Source organism: Clinocottus analis, unplaced genomic scaffold (assembly GCF_023055335.1).
Source record: "Clinocottus analis isolate CAN_PGR_092001 unplaced genomic scaffold, fCliAna1.0.p SCAF_24, whole genome shotgun sequence".
NCBI classification, from domain to species: Eukaryota; Metazoa; Chordata; class Actinopteri; order Perciformes; family Cottidae; genus Clinocottus; species Clinocottus analis.
Window position 1 is genome coordinate 5,211,977 of NW_027175976.1, and position 23,024 is coordinate 5,235,000.

General features: G+C 49.1%; 1 protein-coding gene across 1 annotated transcript in view; it reads left to right on the forward strand.

Moving 5' to 3' along the window:
- Positions 1-1,571: 1,571 nt before the first annotated feature.
- Positions 1,572-23,024, forward strand: part of LOC137793918 (neuropilin-2-like) — a 36,909-nt gene continuing 15,456 nt past the window's right edge. Inside the window, exons 1-3 of the mRNA XM_068590356.1 lie at positions 1,572-2,364; positions 10,390-10,567; positions 19,223-19,404. Of these exons, the coding sequence (XP_068446457.1) occupies positions 2,289-2,364; positions 10,390-10,567; positions 19,223-19,404 (436 nt within the window). The 5' untranslated portion in view covers positions 1,572-2,288. The remainder of the gene's footprint in view (positions 2,365-10,389; positions 10,568-19,222; positions 19,405-23,024) is intronic.

Here is a 23,024-nt window from a genome sequence, read left to right on the forward strand (position 1 = left end):
TGTGGGATCAATACAACATTTCCTCTCTATCTCTTTCTTTCTCTGGTTCTCCGGTGGACGGTCGCCCTCCATTAGCCATGCGTTGACCCAATATTTTTGGGGGGTTGAGGGCCAACGGGGGCAGAGATGTTGACAAATGGGAGAGAGGAGTATCAAATGACCACTGGGGACCGAGAGGGAAGGAAGGAGGGAGTAAGAAGTGACCCAGTGTTGCTTGAAGGTCTCATAGTGGCTGCGTTCTCTCTCTCTCTCTCTTTATCGCTTTTCGTCTCTCTCTGTCTCCGTGAGAGGGTCATCGCGGAGGGTTAAGTGAAAATCACCCGCTGCTCATCAAAAAGCGTTTAATCAATGCCCACTCATCGATACACACACACACACACACAGCAAAAACAACACAGCGCAGCACATGGCAAACTGGTAGACTCCAGCCCGCCCCCGAAAGGCTCAGATTAGCCAATCACATTGACGTCTGACAGCCGCCGCACCCTCGGGCGAGAGGTGGGCTTAAAGAAATGACTGACAGGCTGTAGGAACGCTGCAAGTTGATGGCATCTAGTCAACCTGTGGGGGTGCAGAGCGGCGGGGGGGATGACAGTTGACGGAGGTGACAGGCAGAGGGTGACACCCGGGCCTGTCACACAGCCCTCTGTCAAGGGCGTTTGGGGGTCTTTTGTTGACTTTGTTTACAGCTCCGAGCTGTCATGGGACAACAAGACGACGAAGACTCCGGCAGCGTATTATTTTCTGCTCACCGTGAAGTTAAAAAGCTGGCATGAGAGGTGAAAAGTTCGCGCGGGCAGGAGCGAGGTGTGCTGTGTTTCATTGCCCCCATAAAGTTTCCCGTAGGAATGCACCGAGCCGCTCCAAATACAGATGCCGGCGAGGCTACATACTGTATACCTCATTACACGGCCGGGCCTCAGCCGGTCCCTTACATTACACGGTAACACAAGCCAGAGGCACGGCACATGGGCTGGACGCCGGAGAGGCCTTTCTCAGCAGATTATTTTGGGCTCACGAGCTGTGTCATTACACGGCCTCCCGCTCTGTATTTAGGCCTGTTGATTGCAGGGCAGAGATTGGGCAGGGCCGAGGTGGTGGTCCCCCTCCGTTGAGTTGAGGGCTCCGGCATTGGCCGGGAGGGGAGGGGGGGGGGTTGATGTGTTTGGTGGTGAAAGGCGGCCTTGTGCCACGTTCGCTGCGCTACCACCCTTTGCCCCCAGCGAGACACTCCTCCCCGCCTCTCTCTCACTTTCTGAGGGCTTTCTCTCCCTCGCCCCCCCCCCTCTTCTGTGCTCCTTTGAAGGCAGCCTCAGGAGAAGCTCTGCATCCTGGTTTACCATTACAATGTGTGTTATCTGTGGAACAGCGCATATCTGTGGGATCTTCTGAAAGAGAGAGGGGGGGGAGGCGCGTGCACGTGGAACCTCCCCACACCTCCCTCTCCCCCTCCCAGTGATCAGCGACCTACGGGAGGGGGCGGAGCCGAGGCGCCGTGACTGTAACGCGATAGCTGCTCAGCTCAAAAGCGCGATCACTCCAGCACACACACACACACACATACACACACACTCACTACACACGCCTCCCAGACGCGTCCACAAGCCGGTCCGCTGTCAGCAGGCTGCACAGAGCCGCTACCAGAGAGCCGAAGACACGCAGCAGAGACGAGCTGCAGCAGGAAGGTGGCACGGTCTCTCTTGTCTTTTTATTTTTGGGAGAGCCGGAGCGCAACACCTTTTTCTGATTTATAATTCCGAGAGCATTAAAGAAAAAGACTCGGACTCATGCTTCCTTGAGGGCTGCGACTGTGGACTTGCTGCCAACGAGCCTCGTGTGCGCAACGGACGCGCGGACGCAGAGAGGGTTGATTCCGGGGGAATGAGAGGCTCTCAGCCGGGACTTGACGCACCCTGGAGCCGCTGCCTCCGGAGCGCAGATACCGCCCGAAGCCTCCCAGCTGCGGAGCGCACGCCGTGTTGATCAAGGAGTTTGTTTGTTCGCTATATTCTGGATGAGGTTGAGTGGCTAAATGGACAGACTTAAAAGGCAAATATAATCCCATCAATGACATGTAGCTGGCACAGTTTTCCTCCACCAATGGTTTGAGAAACGCCGTGGGATTATTCCTGAAGTCTCGCTTTGACTGTTGCCAGCGGTGTTTTGGTCCGACAGGGGTGTGGATTTTTAGTTTTTTAGTTTTGTTTGAGGAACAGCTGCGTTTATATTCAACGAGGTGGAAACATTATAAAGTTTAAGCTCGCCGCGAGTTTTCAACGTCATCCAAGATGGATTTTGAGTCATCGCTGATTGGATTTTTAATGACAATGTGTCATCTGGCACTGAGAGTCCGAGGCGAAGATGGTGAGTTTTAGTCACTTCTTTGATTTTGACGCACGCACCAAAACACGCCAAATGGGAAATAAATGAGTTTAACATCTGAACAGGACATTTGGTTTCATCTGCTGGCTTTACACTGTTAGTTTAACTGTTTAGTTTGTATTTTACACGAGAGCCTTGTCGTATGTTTCACATTATTTCAATAATAGCCTGAATGGCAAATGCATTGTGTGATTACCAGACCCAATATTTTCTCGATTACATATATATATATATATATATATATATATATATATATATATATATATATATATATATATATATATATTGTGTGTGTGTGTGTGTATAGATATGTATATTTTTATAGATTTTGTGTGTGTGAACCAAATTCGAGATTACTTTTTAAATTAAAGTCTGACTACTTCAGTGCCACCGCCGTGCCAATAAGCCAGCTGTTACACGTTTAAAACTAAAGAACATGAAATATTTAGCGGATCGGAAACAGTTATCTGTCCCAGCTCGACTGCTGCTCACTGGACTGTGAATGAGTTGATTATATGCATACATCACATTGTTTACCCTGAGTTCCCCCTTGTTTTTCTGTGGTTAAATTATTCATCAAAGGGAAATAAACAAACAAACCTGTGCCTGATTAAAATGCTTCCTCACATCCGGATGAGAAGATGTTTCACGAGCATGCTGCTCTATCACCTGCTATTTTATCAATTCGCGTGTGTCCAAGAAACCGTGCGTAAAAGCAACGCCGTCATCGTGGGATTCCACTAATAAGACTGTAATGATCACCGTTGTAAGCATTATCTTCATCCGCCGCCACAAGTCTGCCTCCTTCATTCCCTCCTCGTGCTCCTCGGGGTTGTCTGTGCAGGGTGAGGGCTGAGCGCCGAGCACCGGCAGCTCCAGGCGGCGGCGCACCGTCACCTCCTCCGCGCGCGCTCACCAATCAGATAACAATAAGCAGGGAGATTATAGTGCGGGATGAGCTGCTGAACAGCAGCCCTGCAGCTGCTAAGGATTCCGAGTCTTGCTTTAAGGCACTTAAACAGGGCTAATTCTCTCCGTAACGCACGGAAACGGCACAGAGAGCGAGCGGAGCTCGAGTCGGAAACAGCGCCAAATTTATTTCGAAGCCTCATTAATTGTGGATTTAACACCAGGGAGCACAGAGGTCCAACTGGCGAGCTGATCACAGAATCGCAATAATGAGTTTTTGCTTCATTTTGTCCCCATAAATGTGCGGGAGGATGGTGGCTGTATGTCGGGGGGGCCACCATGCAGAGAAGTGACGCCACCGGCGTGATGACACATGGCCTTTAGCTCGCGCGCTTAGCCACTCTCGCACTCTTAAATGCGATGGTTTGGCTCCGCGTGGCACAGTTCATATTTATTTAACGTGGACGCGCGTGCTCGTGGATCGTTGCGCGCAGAGGAGAGTAAACATAATGTTTGAGAATGTTGCGTATGAGGTAATCCATCATGCTTATACCACAGTAATGGTTTCCTATAATAACACATTGACGCGTGGTGTCCGTCTACATGTGGCTGCAGCGTTTCCTCTCCTCCAGGAGTAAAGGCTGCTGGTCCCTCCTGGTCCAGGTCCTGGTGACTGTTGAGTCTCCCGCTAGAAGCTCAGCTCTGTTCCCTTCACATGGCTCTCTCCCTCTTGTTGAGGCTACTTGTTGTAAATAGGACAGTCAGCACAGCCGTCCCTCTCAACGTCTCTGCGTGTTTGGGTTTCATGGCTGCCTGTGTACCCCTTGATCAGAGACAGATGTGGGCCTCTTGGCAGCCATCAGGCAAGCAAGAAGCTAGCCCTCCTCCCTCCCTCCTGTCCTCTACTCCCTCTCCCTCTCTCTCTCTCTCTCTCTCTCTTTCCCCTGCCAAGACACTGCACCACATGTCCCTGCCTCTATGCTCCCCTCAAGAGCCACATTACACACACATGCCAGAGGAAAGAGAAGACTGAAGGGGAACAGAACGGAGACAGAACGGGGAGGTTCAGAGAGGAGCAGGGTGCAGCCCAGAGAGAGAGAGAGAGAGAGACACGAGGGGACAGAGAGACAGCAACTGCAGAGAGGAATGGAAGCAAAGTCTCAATGTGCAGAAACAGAAGGGAACAAGGAGGAGGACTTTGGGGGAGGTGGTTTGTGCATCAAGCAGAGGGAGAGAGGGAAAGGGCGACATCAAAGCGTGCATGGGGTCACGCAGTTAAAAGGGCACTGGATTCAGAGGGAACACGTCGGTTTATGAAGTGACACTCGTCTGGTGCGACACAGCTTAAGTGTGGTTAGGAGTGCAGTTTATCTAGCGTTTAGAAAAACGGACTGTTGCGAAATGGAATTGAAGCGCATTGGCGTGACATTAAAGGTTCCTGCTTTTGATGATCAGCTCCATCTGGTTTGAGCAGCGCGGTCCATTTCCAGGAGAATAAAAAGGGTTTCCCATGAAATAAAATAAAAGAGACAATGTTGTGGAACAAAATGATGCACGCCTGAGGTGTTAAACCTTATGAAAGCTTGGCGACCCATGAAAGACGCTCGCTGCTTGGACATTTCCAGCTGTGGCCTGCTGTTCTCTGCATGGTGGCGTCCTCGTGCGGAACGGGGAAGGTCCCCTTTTCATGTCTCGATACATATTCGCTGCCATCTTTACATCCGAAGCAGAAGGACTTGCAATCCACTTGTACTGTAATCACAATAGTTTGACTCGATGACATGTACATCAATTATTCCCTACCACGAGCATTAATATTCAGGCCATTAAGCATCTCATTTGCATCTTTATTGAGTGGGCCTCTGTGCATCCTCTCCTATCCACTTCCGTCAGAGTTGGATTTCTATTCATTTAATCATTTATTTTCCAAATGTTAAGTCCTGGCTGAATGGACTTTGTCATTCTGATCTTCTTTGTTGGTCTTTTTTTAAACGGTCCCCTGTTTGTTTTATGCCGTCGCCCCTTTTCTCTCTCCCCTGCAACCCGGCGTTCAATTCTTTGCATTTCTCCGTGTTTTAATCTGCCCTCAGTCTCGGGAGGTATCAGCTGCGAAAACAAGGTCACCTATTAGCATTCATAGCCAAAGACAAACCGAGCGGCCCGTTCAATACCAGTCAGGTAGCAGAGTCACAGGCTCTGGAGCGGCCCCGCCGCACTTGGGGTGAAATTAAAAACAAGACCCCCCATAAATAAAACAGAGCTGGGTCTTTCACTGTGGCGCATTAGCCGCACGGGAGGCGGTGGGGGAAAGGGCGGGGACGGGGGGTCTTAACGGGCGCTTAGGGACGGGTTTAGATGGGAGCTGGGAGGGGGTTAGCATTGTCAAGAGGCAAAGCATTTTAAATGTACTGTAATTCACGAGCGGGGTTAAAGAGGAAAGGCCGACACGAGAGGAAAGGCTGAAGAGTGTGAATTAAAAAGAAACTGCTTTTTGGAAGAAGTGCAATTCTCCCCCTGAAAGGTTTTTTTTTTGAGAGCAGTCAGTTCCACTGAAAGGTAACATTCGGTAAGGGGGGGGGGGCAACAAATCACCAAGACTCTCGCAGCGGAGCTCGATTCTTCACAGCTCCCCCTCGCTGATGTTTGTGCCGTTTCCACTCTGAGGGGAATCTTTTGTGCAAAGTGCTTCTGCTGTGCATGTTGGAGACAAAAGGAGTACAACGCAGGGAGAAGAAAGACATGATACTGGAGTCACAGGCAGTCAGGTAGCCTTCAGGATTAGGTCCACACCGCTGCCCCCCTGCAGGCTCCAGCAACCATCTGCTTCCTCCATTGATCCATTGAACCATTGATCAGCGTGGCCAGCGCTGTGCATTTAGCTGATTAGCATGGGGCACTTATCCTGTTAGGGCGGGAGGAGGAGAGAAAATAAAGAAGACAGAGAGGGAGGGAAAGAGGATTTGGGGATATTTATCTGGCTTTCATGTAACTTTTGATAGTTCTTCTAAAGAAAAGAGAAAGAAAATCCTCTTTTTAACACATTTAACACGGTTAAACAACAAGCTTTTGTGCGTGAACGTTGCATCCCCGGGATGATGGTTGTTTGTCGCCAGAGTTCAGGTAGATAACTGCAGAAAACTTCAAATGTATCAAAAAACATGAGGTTTTTTTGACACACACAGACCAAACGAATGCCACAAGTACGTACATCATATTATATTTAATCTTCTATATGTCGGGGAGTATTGCTACCAGTACATCTCCTACCGCTGCCTCTACTCCCCAGAGCGCCGTCGTCCTGCCGCTGCATGAAGGTGTTGGAGCTCAGGGCGATGAAAGTGAATCTCTCCTGCTCGCCCTTCCTCCCCATCCTCTCCCTCTGCTGGGGTCCAGTCTAGTGTGGAATGGGTGAGATTAAAAGCAGTCAGAGACAACCCCTGCTCTTGACTGAATGGATGAGTGCGGCCCACTCTCCCCTCATTCCTTCACTCTGGGCGATAGCACTTTTTTAATTAAGGTGGGTGGGTGGGGTGAGGGGGCGGGGTGGAGACACTAGGAATGATGGAGGGATTTATCAGCGCCTCTCCTCACACTCGCAGCTTATCCCAGAGCGTGACGCCATACTTCTCCCGATAAGGCGGCTAATAGAAATGAGAACGTGGGACGTACACACACACATGCGCACACACACGCACACACATGCACACACACACACAGAGCGCCAGCTAAGACATGCAGACATATGCACATTTTCCCAGATAATGAAGATAAAGGCACTCGCGTTTCATACAAAGACATCTCCCGGGTTTGACTTGATCTGGAGTGACTAGAAAATGTGCGCACACAAATCTCACTTAACATTCACTTCTTTGACAGAATCTACGCCGTAAACAAACGACACGCGTCTCGACGCACACACTCGCACACACACACGCTCGTAATATTTCTGCTGCATTTCATCCAGAATAATAATGGGAATGCACACGTTTACAAATACACTCTCGCTCCAACATACAGTGTGTGTACACACATAGCGGTGACATTGTTCACATGTAGCCTCATCGAAGTTTGGTCCCCGCATGGTAGAAACATATGTGGTGTGTGTGTGGAGACAGATTGGCTCCTCTAGGAGAAGAGACAGTGTAATTCATGGAGCTCGCTGGCAGCTCCTGAGTGCTTCCTCCGTGTTACTCATCCAATACCACAAGTTCTGTTCTCACCGAGACATTCTGCTTAGCAGTGAAACACACACACACACACACACACACACACACACACACACACACACACACACACACACACACACACACACTCATGTCGTCAGTACATATCCGACTATGTCCATGCAATTAGGGAAAAATAAACTAGTCTGTCATCAGAAAATCTTCTCATTCATTGAGAACAGATTTATTGCTGCTGCATCCCCATCGTTCTCTCTTTTTTTCTGAGCAGAAGCAGCAAACAATCTCTCTCTCACACACACACACACACACACACACGCTGCTAGTGTGTCTCTGTGTGTGTGTAAGAGCTGACTGACAGAGGTTTCCCGGTGGGGTCAGTGTCTACAGGGAGCTGCTGGATAGCAGGCATGTCTTAATGAGGCTCGTCAGGCTCCACACACACACACACGCACACACACACACACACACACACACACACACACACACACACACACACACACACAGTCCCTTCGCTTCATCTCTTCTCTTACTCCTTCACTGCATCCTTCTCTCTCCTCCTCATCCTCTGTATTTCACCTTCCTCATCACCTTTTGTCGCCTCCCTACCTCCCTCCCTCGTTCTCCGCCTGTCTCTCCCCCTCACTCTTCCCACCTCGTTCCTCGCACCTGCCCGTCGTACATCAACCCCACTCACCGCCTTCACCCTCGTCCCCATCCGATCAATCTTCTCCCTTCTTCCTCAATCCATCTTTTATCCATCGCCTCACTGTCTCTCCTCTTTCAATCCTCCTCTCCCTTTCATCCTCTCCTTTTCGCCTTTTTCCATTTTCCTTCCCGCTGTAATCCCACCTCCCCACCCCTCTTCATCCCTCTCGCCTCCACCTCCTCCTCTTCATCCTTCCCGGAGGCCATTGAATGGGCAGCTCAGGGAAAAAAAAAGTGTCGAGGCTGCAGGATTCCCCCCAAACGGCTTAATCTGCCGCGGCTCTGCGTGCCGATAGCCTCTTGCACACCGTTCCCTCCATAGGCTTCCCAACAATGACTGTGTGTGTGTGTGTGTGTCACTCTGTCTGTGTGTGTGTGTGTGTGTGTGTCATTCTTTGCCATCCCTGCTATCTTTTAGAAATGTTTCAGTTAGCTGTTTTCCACACCTCTGTCGGCCTCTGTGATTGACAGGCCCTCTGCATGTATTTGGATTTATGTGTGTGCGTGGGTGGCCGTTTGAACACAGAGCTGCGGCTGTGTGTGTGTGTGTGTGTGTGTATATATATAAAAAAGTGTGGGTGTGCGTTTAAGCACGCATCCCCGTACGTGCCTTCTTCACATGTGCACATGTATAGCTGAGCTTGCGTGCGCGCCGTCGTGCCTCCGTGCACCTATCTGCGTGCACGCTCGTGGGCGGCTGGAGTCGCGCACTCGCATGAAACCACCGGCAGCTGCGTGCGCCTGGTGTGTGAGCGTGGGCACCGCTCCTCTCCAGCAACAAAGTGAGGAAGCCATCGCTGCTCTATCAAATGTCAGAGAATCTTAAGTGTGCCTTTTAAGCACAATAGGCGGTGGAAATGTCAACACTTGAAGGGTCTATTACACTTCAAGCCTTTGGTGCTGGTTTTTTTCCTTCTTCTTTCTTTCTTTTCCCGCTTCCTTTATTGATGCTTTCACAGAAATTTGAAAGAAACAGGCAGGAATATCAACCCATTTCTGTCAAGAATAGATGCATCTCAGTGGCTGAGTGGTTAAGCCCACCGTTTGGCGCTGCATTGTTAATGGCAGTGTACCATCAGCTTCACTTTGTTGCCTGATCGCCGCTTTCCTTCCTCTGGATGTTGTTTTCCTTACATGGGATGACGCACGCCAGCGACAATATGAAGAAAACATTTGTCGCTTTGAGTTCAATATCACAAAGTTCATTACATTTAGAGATCCCCTGGCACACCAGCATCCACACACACACACACACACACACACATATACAGAGGAAGAGCTAAACCCCTCCACCCCCCGCTGTTGTCATGGAGAACACGTCGCTCCTTTGCCTCCGTGGAGAATAATAATGCCTGCAAATCTATTGCAATGCAAGAGTAATAAAAGAATCATTGTGCACAGCGCTGTGTAAGCGTGAGTGTGATGGCCCATTTTGTGTGTGTGTGTGCACATGCATGCATGTTTCTACGTGTATGTGCATGTGGGTTTATGTGTTTAGCGTGTTTATGGGAGATAACGCCAAGCGCGAGGGCTGTCTTCGCTGTCGGGGCGTGAGCAGAGAATAGGGCCTTTGTTGAGGCGCGGGCTTCTCATTACAGAGTCGGGGTGACCCCCCAGAACCCCGCCAGACAGGCCGTCTGCGTGTCACTTCCTGTCGGAGCCCGCCGAGCGACGCCATTGGCAGGCTATTGTTCCTGGGAGAGCGTGATAGGATCAGGGAATGTGTCCTAATGTTTGCAGATTGGCTTGCCAGAGCAACAATTACACTTGGTGAACGCTCCCGAAGGGGACCGAGAGAGATAAGAGCCTGGGTGTGGAAGAGGGTGAAAAAAGGCTCTGTGTGTGCGTGGCGCCCAACAAATGCAGCATTGATGCTCTTTTATTGTTTTAATAGCTTACCCATGTGGTCCCACTGGCATTGAGAATCCACAATAGAGAAGTTTTTCCAATTTCCTCCAAACTGACGGCCTAAATTGCTTTCTTTGTTTTAGCGCTCATTTGTTGCTCATCACATCTTCATACGAAGAAACGAGATAAATCAGGGAGCGTCCTCTGAGTCACCGCCATTTACTGGGGGTTTATATGGTGTGACGGCGGCCCGCCAGGCGACTGACAGATGTAGAAACGCATGTTTAGAATAGAATTGTACTCAATTTCCTGAATTTAACAATCCATTATTGTGCCCCGCCCTTCCGTCTCCCTTTTACAGCGCCAGAGTGCGGCGCAGTCTTCGACGCCAGCAACGCCGGTTACATCACCTCCCCCGGTTACCCATTGGAGTACCCGCCTCACCAGAACTGCCACTGGGTCATCACGGCGCCGGAGCCGTCGCAGCGCATCGTCCTCAACTTCAACCCGCACTTCGAGATCGAGAGGCTGGACTGCAAGTAAGCCGGCAAAGACGGAGTCCTGTCTGAAAACCGATAAACGTTGTGTTATTATTCCGGCTTAATGATGATTTGTGGTGACATTCGCATTAGTATGCTGCGAAGGCATTTGCATCCCAAATAAGCAATTTCCTGTGTTCTTTTTTTTTCTTTTTTACATGACACTATTATTATTCACTGCAGGCGGTTTGGCTTGAGTCGTTGAAAAATGTCCCACATTTTTGACCACAATAGGTCAGTTGCAAAGGAAATTTTAATTGTCGGTACGAGCTTTCTGCAAAACGCAGACCGTTAAGTGGACCGTGGTTTTTTTTTTTCTTCTTTTTTTCTTGTGAAATTGTTATTCATGGCGAGGATGGCGAGCACACAAGCTCTTTTCAGCGCCGACCCTTTACACATTCACACCATCACACACATCATGTACTGGTCGCTGCCCAGTGCAACCGCAAACTTTAGAAGGCTTCTTTGGAGCAACTACTGGCTTAAATCCCTGTGCTCAAGGGCACATCAGCAGCACGTTCTCTTCTGAGAAAACGTTCCTCATCTCGGTCTCAACATCTCATTCGCCCGGTGCTGAAAAACAGACGAGCAAAGTCCCAGTAAAGACTGCATGGAAAGAATGATTTCAAATGTCTCAATAATTAGTCAATGCGTTTCTTCCACGGGTTAAACTGATGATGTCATGCGTTTTCGCCAAAAGATATTTCGTTTTACTCCGCTTGGAACCGTTTCTTCTCAAGCTCAAGGGGCTGATCTCATCAAAAGGTTTAGACACATTTTGAGAATGAATCTTTTAACAACCTCTTCATTTTGATCAGGGTTGCCTGGACTCGAGTTTGGGGGCAGATGACGTAGATGGAGTGTGTGTGTGGGGGGGAAAGGCAGAGAGACAATAAACAGGGGAGAGAGAATGAAGCCCAGCTGTTTGTGAATGCCTTGGTCAGCTTCCTTTCTCAGAGAGATGAATAATCCAAATCATATGGCCTTCTATTGTCTTTGACCTCAGAGGAAGGAGGAAGAAGTCACGGTCTCCGCTGTTTAATCCCCTTGTGTACGACAGAGTCAAGGAGACCGTTACACAATTCACCCACTTTGAGACGTTCTCATTGTGTGTCTAAAGTGAACACAGACGAGATGTATCCGTTTAGTCGCTGCAGTTATGGCCCTGTATTCCTCCAGCCCTCCCCTCTCTCTGCAAATTGAAGAATTGATAATCCTACATGGGTGTTTTTTCTTTCTTTCTCTTCTGCATTGTTCGCTGACAAAGCAATTTGTCTGGCCAGGATACAAAAAAAGAAGTTTCACTTTCATGATGACATCAATGGCCGCTTTGGTGCAAAGGGCTTCGCAGTGATTGTCGATTCCGTTCGCAGAGTTGTGTCACGTCGCAGCGAGGCTGGCGAACGTTATTTTGATGGCTCGGCTTTGTGTCTCCGGGTTTTTCTGTCGCCTTTGTCGAAGGCGAAACGTCGCATACTCATCTCCCTGGCATTACGCTTCTCAGTAATGCCGCATTTACACCAGCGTCGCAGTGTCAACACAGAAGCACGCTGGACTTCCCTTCTGTGGCGGCGGCGAGGAGAGCGGCTCAGCTGTTGATAAGCAGTGTGTCAAGCAGTTTCTCACAGCCCAAGGCGAGCAGGGCAGTAGGAGGCCGAGGGAGGAGGAACGGAAACTGAAATTGCCTCCTCGTTTCGCCTCTCCACAGAAGGTTTTTTATTGGGATGAGTTTTTTCTTCTTTTTTACGCTCGCCTGGAGGGACCGAGGCCTTGGCCTGCCCTCTAACACACACTCCCACTCAATCTCCCTTCATCCTGTATGTATGAGTGTGAGCGTGTGTGTGTGTGTGTGTGTGTGTGAGAGTCAGCGAGCGTGGGTGGGGGAAAAGGCGTCTCCGAGTGAGTAACTCTGCAACCATGTAAGTGAGTATTAGTTTGTAAGACTCGCTGCTGCGTTTCCCTCCATCCAGTCGTCCATCTACCCAGCCAGCCTCCTCGTGATAACCCCATTTTAAAGGAGGATCACGGCTACATTTATTTATGCGTAACCTCTGGCACTAATGTGTTTGCCCTTCTGTGTTCAAGGAGGATGCTTTTCCCTTTGGGGCATGGGAATAGCAGCAGGAATAAGTGGAAAAAGCCAAAGTACGGCTCGATATCCCCGCTCTCTCCGTCCTGTGCTATGCTTTTTACCCGGATTGATCCGAGTCCCTGTAGCGCTTTTTACAAGCAGCTTCCTTTTTCTTTTTTTTTTTGCCTGTATGATTAGGCACGGCAGTGTGAGGGAGCAGAGAGTAGATTTCTGCATGTTTTCACGGTCCTCCGCGAGGTTAGGGGCGAGGGGAGCCGGGGGGCTGCGGAGGTGGAGGAGCCGCCATCTTGGTCAAGGCTGAAAATCTGGCGTGACAGCTTGGATTGCAGAGACGGCAGCAGGGAAAACCAGAGCTGTGTGCTACCTGAAAGACGCAGGGCTACGTGGCCTGGCCTGCTGATCGCGGAATCACTTTAGGGACAAAAAAATACATATATACGTGGTCATAAAGATGGTAAATGGACACATGTTTTCAGTGGATACGCTTAAAAACACACGCACGTAAGCACTTAAGCACGCAACCTGGCGCTCATGAGCTATCATCCCCCCCGTGGGCACTTTAAGCCGTTATAAAACTGAGAAAAGTGCTTGGTCAGCACAGCCAAGGGGTCTGAACTCTGGCTAATATCCCTAGCCAGTTGGTGATTTTCTCTCAGTGGGTTCAAACTGTCAGTACTCTGACGATGCAACGTAGCCAAACCGCGGCTCTACTGCAGCAATCAAATCCCAGCCTTATGCAGGCGCTCCGTGTCTGAGGTGGCACTTTAATTCAGGATTTCATTTCAGGGGGAGTCCGGCCGCGTGCCAAATAGCTCTTACCTCCAGGTTGCCAGCCGATTGATGTGAACTAAATGTAATAAAGGCTAGATGAAATATCAGGCCCATATCTCTAATGCAATCAGCCATCGCCGAGCCCCGGGATGCTACCTAGTGATATAGCAGCTGAACGATTCTCCCTCCCTCTCTTTGGCTTCATCTTCCTCCCATTCTTGATCTATCGCTTTCTTCCCTTCAGTTCCTCCGTTCCCCCTCTCATCTCGCCGGAGGAGGAGGTGTTTTATTTTTACACAGTTGAATTAAACATTGAAACAGAATCGCCATATACACGCACGCACGCACCATAAAGCTGTAGTCATTCCGGAAGATCCATTTCCTTCCGCCTCTGTGGTTTTTATTCTCTCACTTATTTATTTGGTTATTTGTTATTGACTGCAGCCGGAGGTGGGAAGATTTGATGATATAACTTTACACGCACACACACGGCTGTAAATCCCTTTGGACTGGGACATGCCTGATCACAGTGAGACGGAGCAACAACTCTCCTGTGTGCATGATATCACCCTATTACGAATACCCAGAGGGGCCGCAGAGAGGTGTGGGATCAATTTCTGTATTCCGCTTGTAATGGGAAATCGATAGATGATCACCAATGGCTGGAGGAGGGGAGGGAGGGGGGGGGGGTCAGAGGGAGACGAGGATGACGACGACCATGAGGGTGACGGTTGAGGATGAGAGGAGAGACGGATGAGATGCCAGAGGTCACGACTGAAGGGAGTTGTTCAGATTGTGATCCGTCTATATCTGGCACCTGGCCGGCGTTTCTGACAATATCGTGGTCATCAGCGTGCAGCGGTCATGATGTTGCTATAATAAGTAAGAGGGATGATTTCATGTTTTTTTGTTTTTTTTAGACACCCATTCCAAACGCTTTCTTTAATTACATGCATTTGAGTCGAGGCTCAGGCCCAAATGAATGTCATCCAAGTGGACTTGCGGATCTAAATTCGGTCCGGGTGAATTGCGGCGATCTCAATGGCAAAAACATGTTGATGGAGGATTCATAACGCATCCAGCCGGGGCGGCGGGGTCACGGCTTCAGCTCAGACAGCAGTTATAGTCTGATGTTTCAGATCGATGCTGCTCTAGAAGGTCCGGGGCCGAGCCCAGACGGCTTGTGGTCAGCGGTTTGGCCTCAGTCTTGTGTAAGTATGGCTCTGTGATGGAGAGGAGAGGGGAGTGAGGCATGAGGAGATGAGGAGATGAGGAAGGGAGGAGTGCCATTTGTTTTGGGGGCTAGATTGAAGATGGCAGGCCCCGTGGATCTGCAGGGATTTCGCTCGCAGCATCTAGTTAATATTTCAGAGGCACTTATGGTTTATTAGAGTCCCGATTGAGGGTGGGAGGAGTGGGTGGTACTGTGTGTGTGTGTATGTATGTAAAAGCTTGTGTGTCTACTGTACACTCTCCGCCTTGCTTTCTGCTTCTGTATCCATCACCGAGAAGGAGACGAAAGAAGCGACAGACGTTTCTTCATTGTTTACCGGATCGGGATCTCATGCTCCGAGAGTGGAAAACACTCACTGGGAGGAGTAAAAAAAAAACACACACACACACACAGAGGAAAAAAAATCATTTCTACTGAAGGCCTCAAGTGTGTGAGCACAGCCAAGTTTGGTTTGCTGATGTTCGCGAGCAGCTGTTGCTCTTTTATGGGCACAAACAAAATAAATCAGACCACCATGACGCGAACATAGCGAATTGCGTGTAAATCTTTTGTGTAATTTGATGAAACTAAATGAAACACAAGCTAGTTTCTTTTGCAGACAGAACTCTGTTGGTGCTCATAGCAGCAGGAGTGACTGCTGGTCGAGTTGGGAGGCTTGTAAATATACATACATACAGTGTGTACATACGGCAGTCGTGTTTCTCTGTGCTGAGGTGCCAATGCCTGCAGGGGACGTCCCTAGTCCCCGAAAAACAGCAAAGGTGCGAAAGGCAATTAGTTGTTTTGTCGGAAGGGGCGGAGTGATATATGAGAGCAGTGGAAGAGAAGACATGTCTGGACTGGTGCAGAATTACTGGCCCTTGAGGGTTTTTAGTTTCCTCAACCCCTCTCCCTCTGCTCCAGATATTCTCTATGGGCAAACTGAAGCAGGGGGGAGGGGGTGCCGGTGCCCCCGGTGCCCCGTAATGGCTCCTTAAACACAGGGCCGGCCATGCCGACCCAGACAGACCGCCAGACAGACAGAAAGCAGGGGATGGGTGGTGTCAGACGTGGGCGGGGTGTGGATCAAAACGGCAGTGATGGTATCTGGGCTGCCGGTGAATGTGTGTGTGTGTGTGAAGACGCTAGTCTGCGCGTCATCTCAGGCTCTGCGTGTGCGCGAATAATTGATGTGTGTGTGTGCTGTGGAATGCATGGAAGTGTGTGTTTTTGAGAGCGGCAGACAGTGGGCTCTCACACGTCAGGCCCTCATGCATGTATTCATCAGAGCCCGGGGAGAGGCTGAGCGAACAGGTCAATAATCACATCTGAGGAACACTCACTCACTGACGCTAATCCACGACAGGAGAGAGCGAGGGAGACGGAGAGGGATAGAGACCCACTCCAAAATCAATTAAAACCTAATTAGGCTCTCAGCTCCTTTATCCTTGGCGTTGGCGATACGACGGCGAGTGTGTGCGCCCGCGTCCGTCCGTGCGCACACGTCGGCCTATCTGCATGTGTGCGTTTGTTGGCACATGTTTGAGTGTGTGTTTTCCCCAAGCATGTGTCAGTTACAGCCCTAAGCAGGCGTACTTAGGGAGAGCGGCAGTGGCTCTTACAGGCTCACCGTGGGAGCTCGCAGCTAAAGCCTTCACGATCGCCTCTGTAATACAGGATTACAACCAAGACACGTATAAGAGAATTGGACGACGGCTTCTGTGCTCACTAGTAAAAGAGTTCTCCGGGCCTACTTCTGTGCAGATTTGCTTCCGCCCCCCCGGCCCCAACCGTCACATACTTTAACTGTTGGTGGGACACAGGAACTCGCTCCAATGGCGGTACAAATACACGGCTCGCTTCAGAGTGAGGAATGACATCTGTCTTTGAATAATTCACACGTGCTCTTCCATGCCGGTGCACAGATATAATGTGAATTGGTGAACGAGCACTCCAGCGATTTAGCGTTGCACTCTCGTACAGTTGAGGGCCCCGAGAGAGAAAGAACGACGAGCAGATGGATCCGGACTTTTAGTCAAAAATGATGGATCTTGCAATTCCCATAATCCAACTCAATACCACCGTTCATTGAACCCTCCATCTCTGATAACGCCCTCATCACACTCGTGACTACTAAACTGATCTCGATGCGAAAACCAAATCTCAACGGTTTCCAAACTGCCTTCATTAAAAGTGGGCTTGCCTGGTGTGAGCATATATTTTGGACATTAATGGAAAAGACCACTTTGAAGGTGGTAGCAATGTTATGGTGACATTTCAAGCTCGTTGCAGCATTTTGCCACTTTGATCCTCACCTGTACATGTGCCACTCTGATCTAGATTAACGTGGCTGGGATTATCCCTCCATCAGCAGTCTTAGCTCAAATGCTCTGTATAGGAATCAGAACACTGCAGGAATGAGATAGCCCCCAAAAAAAGAGGCTTAGTGACTCTACTTAATCCACGTTTTATTCCAAGCCGCACACAAAAGCAGTCTTAGTGCTTAGATGCCATAAATGAACACAGCCGAGTGCTGATTGGTAGCTCTCAGATTTACTGACTACTTTTCAGTTTGAGGAAGTCGCGAGTTTCCTGTTTTCGAATATTAGCGAGATGCCGCGTTCAAAAAGTGGATGAACACCCGGAGACGTCTTCTCCCGCATCAAAGGAGCCATCACAGTAATTAGTGAGACAACAGCGGCCCTGTTGTCTTTTTGACGGCTTCGCCGTGAGATCTAATTGAGAGTTTGTTTGCATTGGAGTTTGATGGGAGGGCGTCCTGCGCGTAGCTGCAGGGCTCCTGTGGCGATGCAGTTAGTCATGCAGGGAATCACGATATGGGAGGTGAAGAGACATTAAGTAGCACTAGAGAGAGAGAGAGAGAGAGAGAGAGAGAGAGAGAGAGAGAGAGAGAGAGAGAGAGAGAGAGAGAGAGAGAGAGAGAGAGAGAGAGAGAGAGAGAGAGAGAGAGAGAGAGAGAGAGAGAGAGAGAGAGAGAGAGAGAGAGAGAACCCGGGATGTCTATTGTAAAGACCAAAATTACAAGGAAATTTGTCACCGCTGCGCAACTTGAAATACAATAACATAGATTTTGCCAAAAATGCAGGTTTCACGCACACACACATACTCAAACGCATGCTTGGAAAATGAGGAAGAAAAGTGAAGGTTATTTTTGAAATGATTGCTTGTTTTGGTAGAACATCACTCAAGTGAAATACTGTGTAACTCACTTAAAACAGTACTTAAGCACTGAGATAATAACAAACAGAAATTACGGCGTTTTCCACACCGTCCAATATTGTCACAACCCCAAATTATTACCTTTTCAAACCTGCCTGCAGGCACGGGCTGGCCCTTTCTTAATCATATCAACAAAGCTATGCTTTCAAATCATTCGAGGTAATGCACCTTGTGTTTTATAGCAAATGACAGTTTTCATTGTCGAGCGCTCACCCGTCTGAGGCCTAAATATGTTGTGAAGGCAGCGGAGGAATAAAAACGTTCTGAGGAAGCAGCACCCGGAAATATACGGAGAGTGATGCAATGCTTTTTTACCTTTAGAATATGATTATCATTCATTGGGCATTCATAATATATGCCTATATTTGACCTGGCAGCAGTGTCATGTTATTTATATTCTGTGTATGACTGTGCTGCTGCCTGTTTCTAATAATGTGAGAGGACTGACACACAGCGCTATGAGCTAATTCTGGATCAGCCAGGTGGACTCGCTCTCTCCCCCTTTTTCTCTCTCTTTCTCTCTGGCTCTTTTTCTGTTTTTCTCTCATAAAAACACACACACTGACTGACCTGACGGTGAGGAATGTGCTTTCAGCGTTTAGGGTCAGTTGGCTAGTCAAAGGTTATACTGAGCTGAAGGCTCAAGCATGTGGAAGCAAAAGAAGCGAGTCCACTTGACATTTATTTATCCTAATTTCTCTCTCCGAAGCGCCATCTCACCCCCCGTGCCGCTGATGTCCTCACCTTTCATCTCTCCAAGCCCTGGCCTCTTTATTTTTTCATAAGCTCCGCCGTCTATTTTTACGCCTCCTTATTAATGAATCCATCCAGCTGTCCATTTCGCCTGCATCCTCGCCCTCAGATTGTATGTTTTGTTGGAAACACAGCCCTCCTCGCATCTTGTTTTCTGGGATTTGGGGATGGCTTGCCCCCAAGCTGACGTTAAAGGGATCCGAGTGTGTTGTGCCGAGCAACAATGGGCTGTAAGAGCGAAATTTATTGAACTGAAGAACGGCGAAGACGCTTTGACTGAGAGCCAAGTCTGTGGCAGATATATTTACTAGTGTCTTAATGTTGTGCTCCTAAATGCTTTTCCTGGACACTGTGTATTCTGTCCTGAGGCTGAACTCTGATGGCAACACCTGTCTGTTTTTTATTAGCTTAGCACGTTGCATCACCCCATAACAATCCGTCTATGTTCATCTCCCCTCCGTGCGCTCCTTTTATCCCGTCACCTCTCTTAATTCCTTCCTGCTGCGTTAAGCTCAACGCAAACTGAAGATTGTTTTCATTTCAAGCAGCAGGAAATCATCTCTCTCTCTCTTTGTTATTCCATCAGGTATGACTTCATCGAGATCCGCGACGGGACTTCGGAAAATGCTGATGTTCTGGGTCGGCACTGCAGCAACATCGCCCCGGCGCCGATCATCTCGTCGGGATCCTCCCTCCAGATCCGGTTTGTCTCGGACTACGCCCACCAAGGGGCGGGCTTCTCTCTGCGCTACGAGATCTTCAAAACAGGTGAGGGACCTGGAACATGATCGGTGGTTTAGAAGAAGACACGCGTGTGATTGGTTCGTCAAAGTTTGTCTTTGCAATTTCACAGTTATCAGGCCAACAATCTGATTAATGACGTGTTACTTCTTGTTTAATTGTATTTAGTTTTAAAATCCAACGGCTGTTGTTATGTTATTCAAACAAACGAGAGGTCTGATTATATCTTCTCTGTATTAAAGACCAGAAACAATTATAGGTTGTAAAATACTTCAATAAAATATCAGTATTGAGCGAGCTTGAAATGTGTATTTTACACATTCAGCTGAGTGTTCACAGCCTTTCTGGATTGTTCTGATCTTCTTACCCTTTGATTTCTTCTAATCTTGTTTCAATGTTACATTAGTCTGATGTGCATCATGGAATTCAAAGGGATAAGTAATTCATGTTTTAAGATATAATCATCTGCTCGGTGTCTGCTGCCAGTGTCGGTCGGGGTCCGCTGCTCCCCGCGTGTCGTTTATCTCGACGTCCAAAAGCATTCAAAGACCTTTTGTGGGAAACACGAGTTTGAACTTTTCCACGAACCAAACACGAGGCTCCACCGTGCATTAATACTGGAGTTAATGATTTTGTTCCATGTTAATGGCCCGAAACGTGTGATCGTTCACCCCGACACTCTTGCAATAATTTACATCAGCAGAGGCAGCCCGGCACATAAACAAAAGTTAAAGAGAGAGGAGGAAAGAAAAGTACTTTCAAGACGCCCGGAAGCATGCGAGGAATGCTCGCTTAATTGGAGCAGGATCCGCTTCTTCTGGGTGGAGGGGGATGGAGGGAGCTCCAAGGCAACTTGGAGTTGGACGTGAGGTTAAAGGTTTATGGGAAGAGGCGATGGAGAGGAGATTGATGGGGATGAGTGTGTGCCGAAATGGAATTTTCTCGAGGTCGTGGAAGTGCGCGAGGTGTAGCGCACATTGCAGGTGTGATTGTAGCGGCAAGTGTATTTGTCTTTGCTGGAGGTGGTGATGAGGTGTGTGTGTGTGTGTGTGTGTGTGTCGGCGTGTGTGTGTATGTGTGCTTGTGTTAGGAAAGGCGAAATGTTCAGATGGCCTCGAGGCAGCGAAAAGATTTATGTTCAAGTGAGTCACCTGCTGATTACTGAGCCGCCATTTAATTAAATTACGATATTTAGGACTCACAATTAATCTTAATTGACAAACAAGTCAATAAACAAGTGTTTCAATCAAAAGCCATTGAAGAAAAGTGAAAGTCGGGGTTTATGGAGCACAAAAAAAATCCCAGCATTCATCCGACAGAGAGCTCTGAGTTGTCACCTCCTACCTTTGAGAAATATTTCTGGTTTTGTGTCAAATGATTGTGACCCAGATTTGAGTGCTTAGCTCCGTTACCAAGGCCACCAGATCGAACCCCGACGACGCAATAATGTAGATTGTATCACACACACAGACACACACACACACACACAAACTAACAGGAATAGATTGAAGGCTGGTGGATGGGGGATGCGGTTGCCATGGCTTTAACAAGATCCCGGTATAAATTCAGGGGGCATGAGAGATTGTGTCACTGTGTGAGCACATGTAGGTGTCTGCTCGCTGCCTGTGTGGGTGGTTCCACTCTGCTTGTTGTGTGAGATTCTGTCCGTCTGTATGTATGTGGAGGCGGAATAAAAGATGCACACGTGTGTGTGTGTGTGTGTGTGTGACAGACAAGGTGGTGGTGAGGGGGGGTGGGGAGCAGGAGTGAGTCAGAGGGGAAAATGGATTCAGGATGCATGATTGAGGCCATGTGTTAATTACGGCGTTCCCAGCGCCTGCTCGCTCTCTCATCAGAGCGGTTTGTCTCAGCGTGGCGGGCCCGGGCCACGGGTCTCCACTAAACACGGCTTACAGCTTCAGACGGGGAAGGCAGAGCCCGTCTGAGATGCGTTTATTCCACCCGTGTGGAAGTAATTGCCTTTTACCCTCGTTAATGGATTTTAGTTGCATTTCTGTGTACCTGTAATTACTCAGCAGCTCCAGAGGAAGACTTTTACTGACGTACGAGTGGATGTAACTGTATTTGGCTCGCGGTCCAAAGCTGTGAAAAGTGTGAGGTAAATCCTAGATTGCACATGTTTTTGGTCCAGTGGGCAGTGAGCAATGTGTTTGTGTGTTTTTAAAGGGTGCGACCGAGCAGAGATAGACATCTCAGCACGCAGCTGGGGGACGTGTTCAGCTTCCTTCCGATATTAAACAGACAGTACAGCTTACAGTCCGGGCTGACCCCACCACGCTGTGTCTAGAAGTCAGACAGTGTGTGTCTGGTTTTGGCTGTGTGTGTGTGTATGTGTGTGAGAGAGAGATAGAGACTAAGAGAGCGGCATATCTTGGCCTGGTTTCCGTACTGTGAACTGATGATACTGCGGCTTGTTTTTGTTTTGTTCATTCAACCCTATTACATAAGCGGTGACTGTAACAACTCTAGGGGGTTTTGAATTGGGCAAGCAATCTGTTTGTGTCAACATGTGTGTTTGTGCGTCAGTGTGTGTGTGTGTGTGTGTGTGTGTGTGTGTGTGTGTGTGCGTGTGTGTGTGTGTGTGTAATGGGGTACAGTGCAGAGAAATCTAATTATTTCCAGCTTGGAGGAGCAGGAGTCGACCTTTGACTCGACATCCATCCTGAGTCCCCTCCACCCTTCAGTGCACCTCCTGAGGGGGGGTTGAGGGTGAGCGTCTGCCCCAAAACAACATCCAACCACCCATACACACACATCCAACCACCCACACACACACACATGCAGTACACATATGCCTTAATCCTGCCGTAGCTACAGTGAACGTGCACGCCTCCCCTCCTCCCTTTTATTGTTGTGGCCTACTTTGCTCCTACTCATGCGTGCTTAACCCTTCATTCAGCCCCGACTACCCCCCCACCACACGCCCCACGCCACGCCCCACCCATCCCTCATACACTTTCACTTACACACACGGCTGACGCTGTTACCACGGCTACAGGGGGAAGACTTGCCGGGAAAGCCGTCTTTCCCCCTCCAGTTCCCCCAAAGCCCACCACTAGCGCGGCGGGGGCAGATAACGTCGCAGCCAATCCCGAGTCAGAGCGAGGGGTGGGGTGGGGGGGCACGGGAGCACCCCAGGGCGTTGGGTCTCCTCCGTGACCGCTGTCGTGGCATCTGCGGGGTCACGGCGGGAGCGCGGCCGAAGGCGGGACCCCCAACCAAGTGCCAGTCACAACATCGGCCCTGTGTGTGTATTTCTGATGCCGCGGCGTTCATTGGAAGCCAACCCTCGCGTCGGTGACGGCTGTTACTATGTGGCGGAACGCCAAACGCCAAACGCTGAAATGACACTCGTGTAATTAACGAGCACAGGTAAATTAAATTCATGAACGAGTACAATTGATGAGCGCGAGGAGTGTTTAAAAGAGATCAGAGTGGAAGAAAATATGAAGGCGCGAATGAGGAAATCCAAACACGCACGGACACAAACAGCAAGAGGCTCTTTTGACCTTTGCTCCAGATTAAATACAAGTTGTGCATGCCATCACACATGACAGAGGCATCAGTGTGACGAAGGCCGATGCAACGCTGCTTCAGACTGATGTCTCTCTGGGTCCATAAAAGTG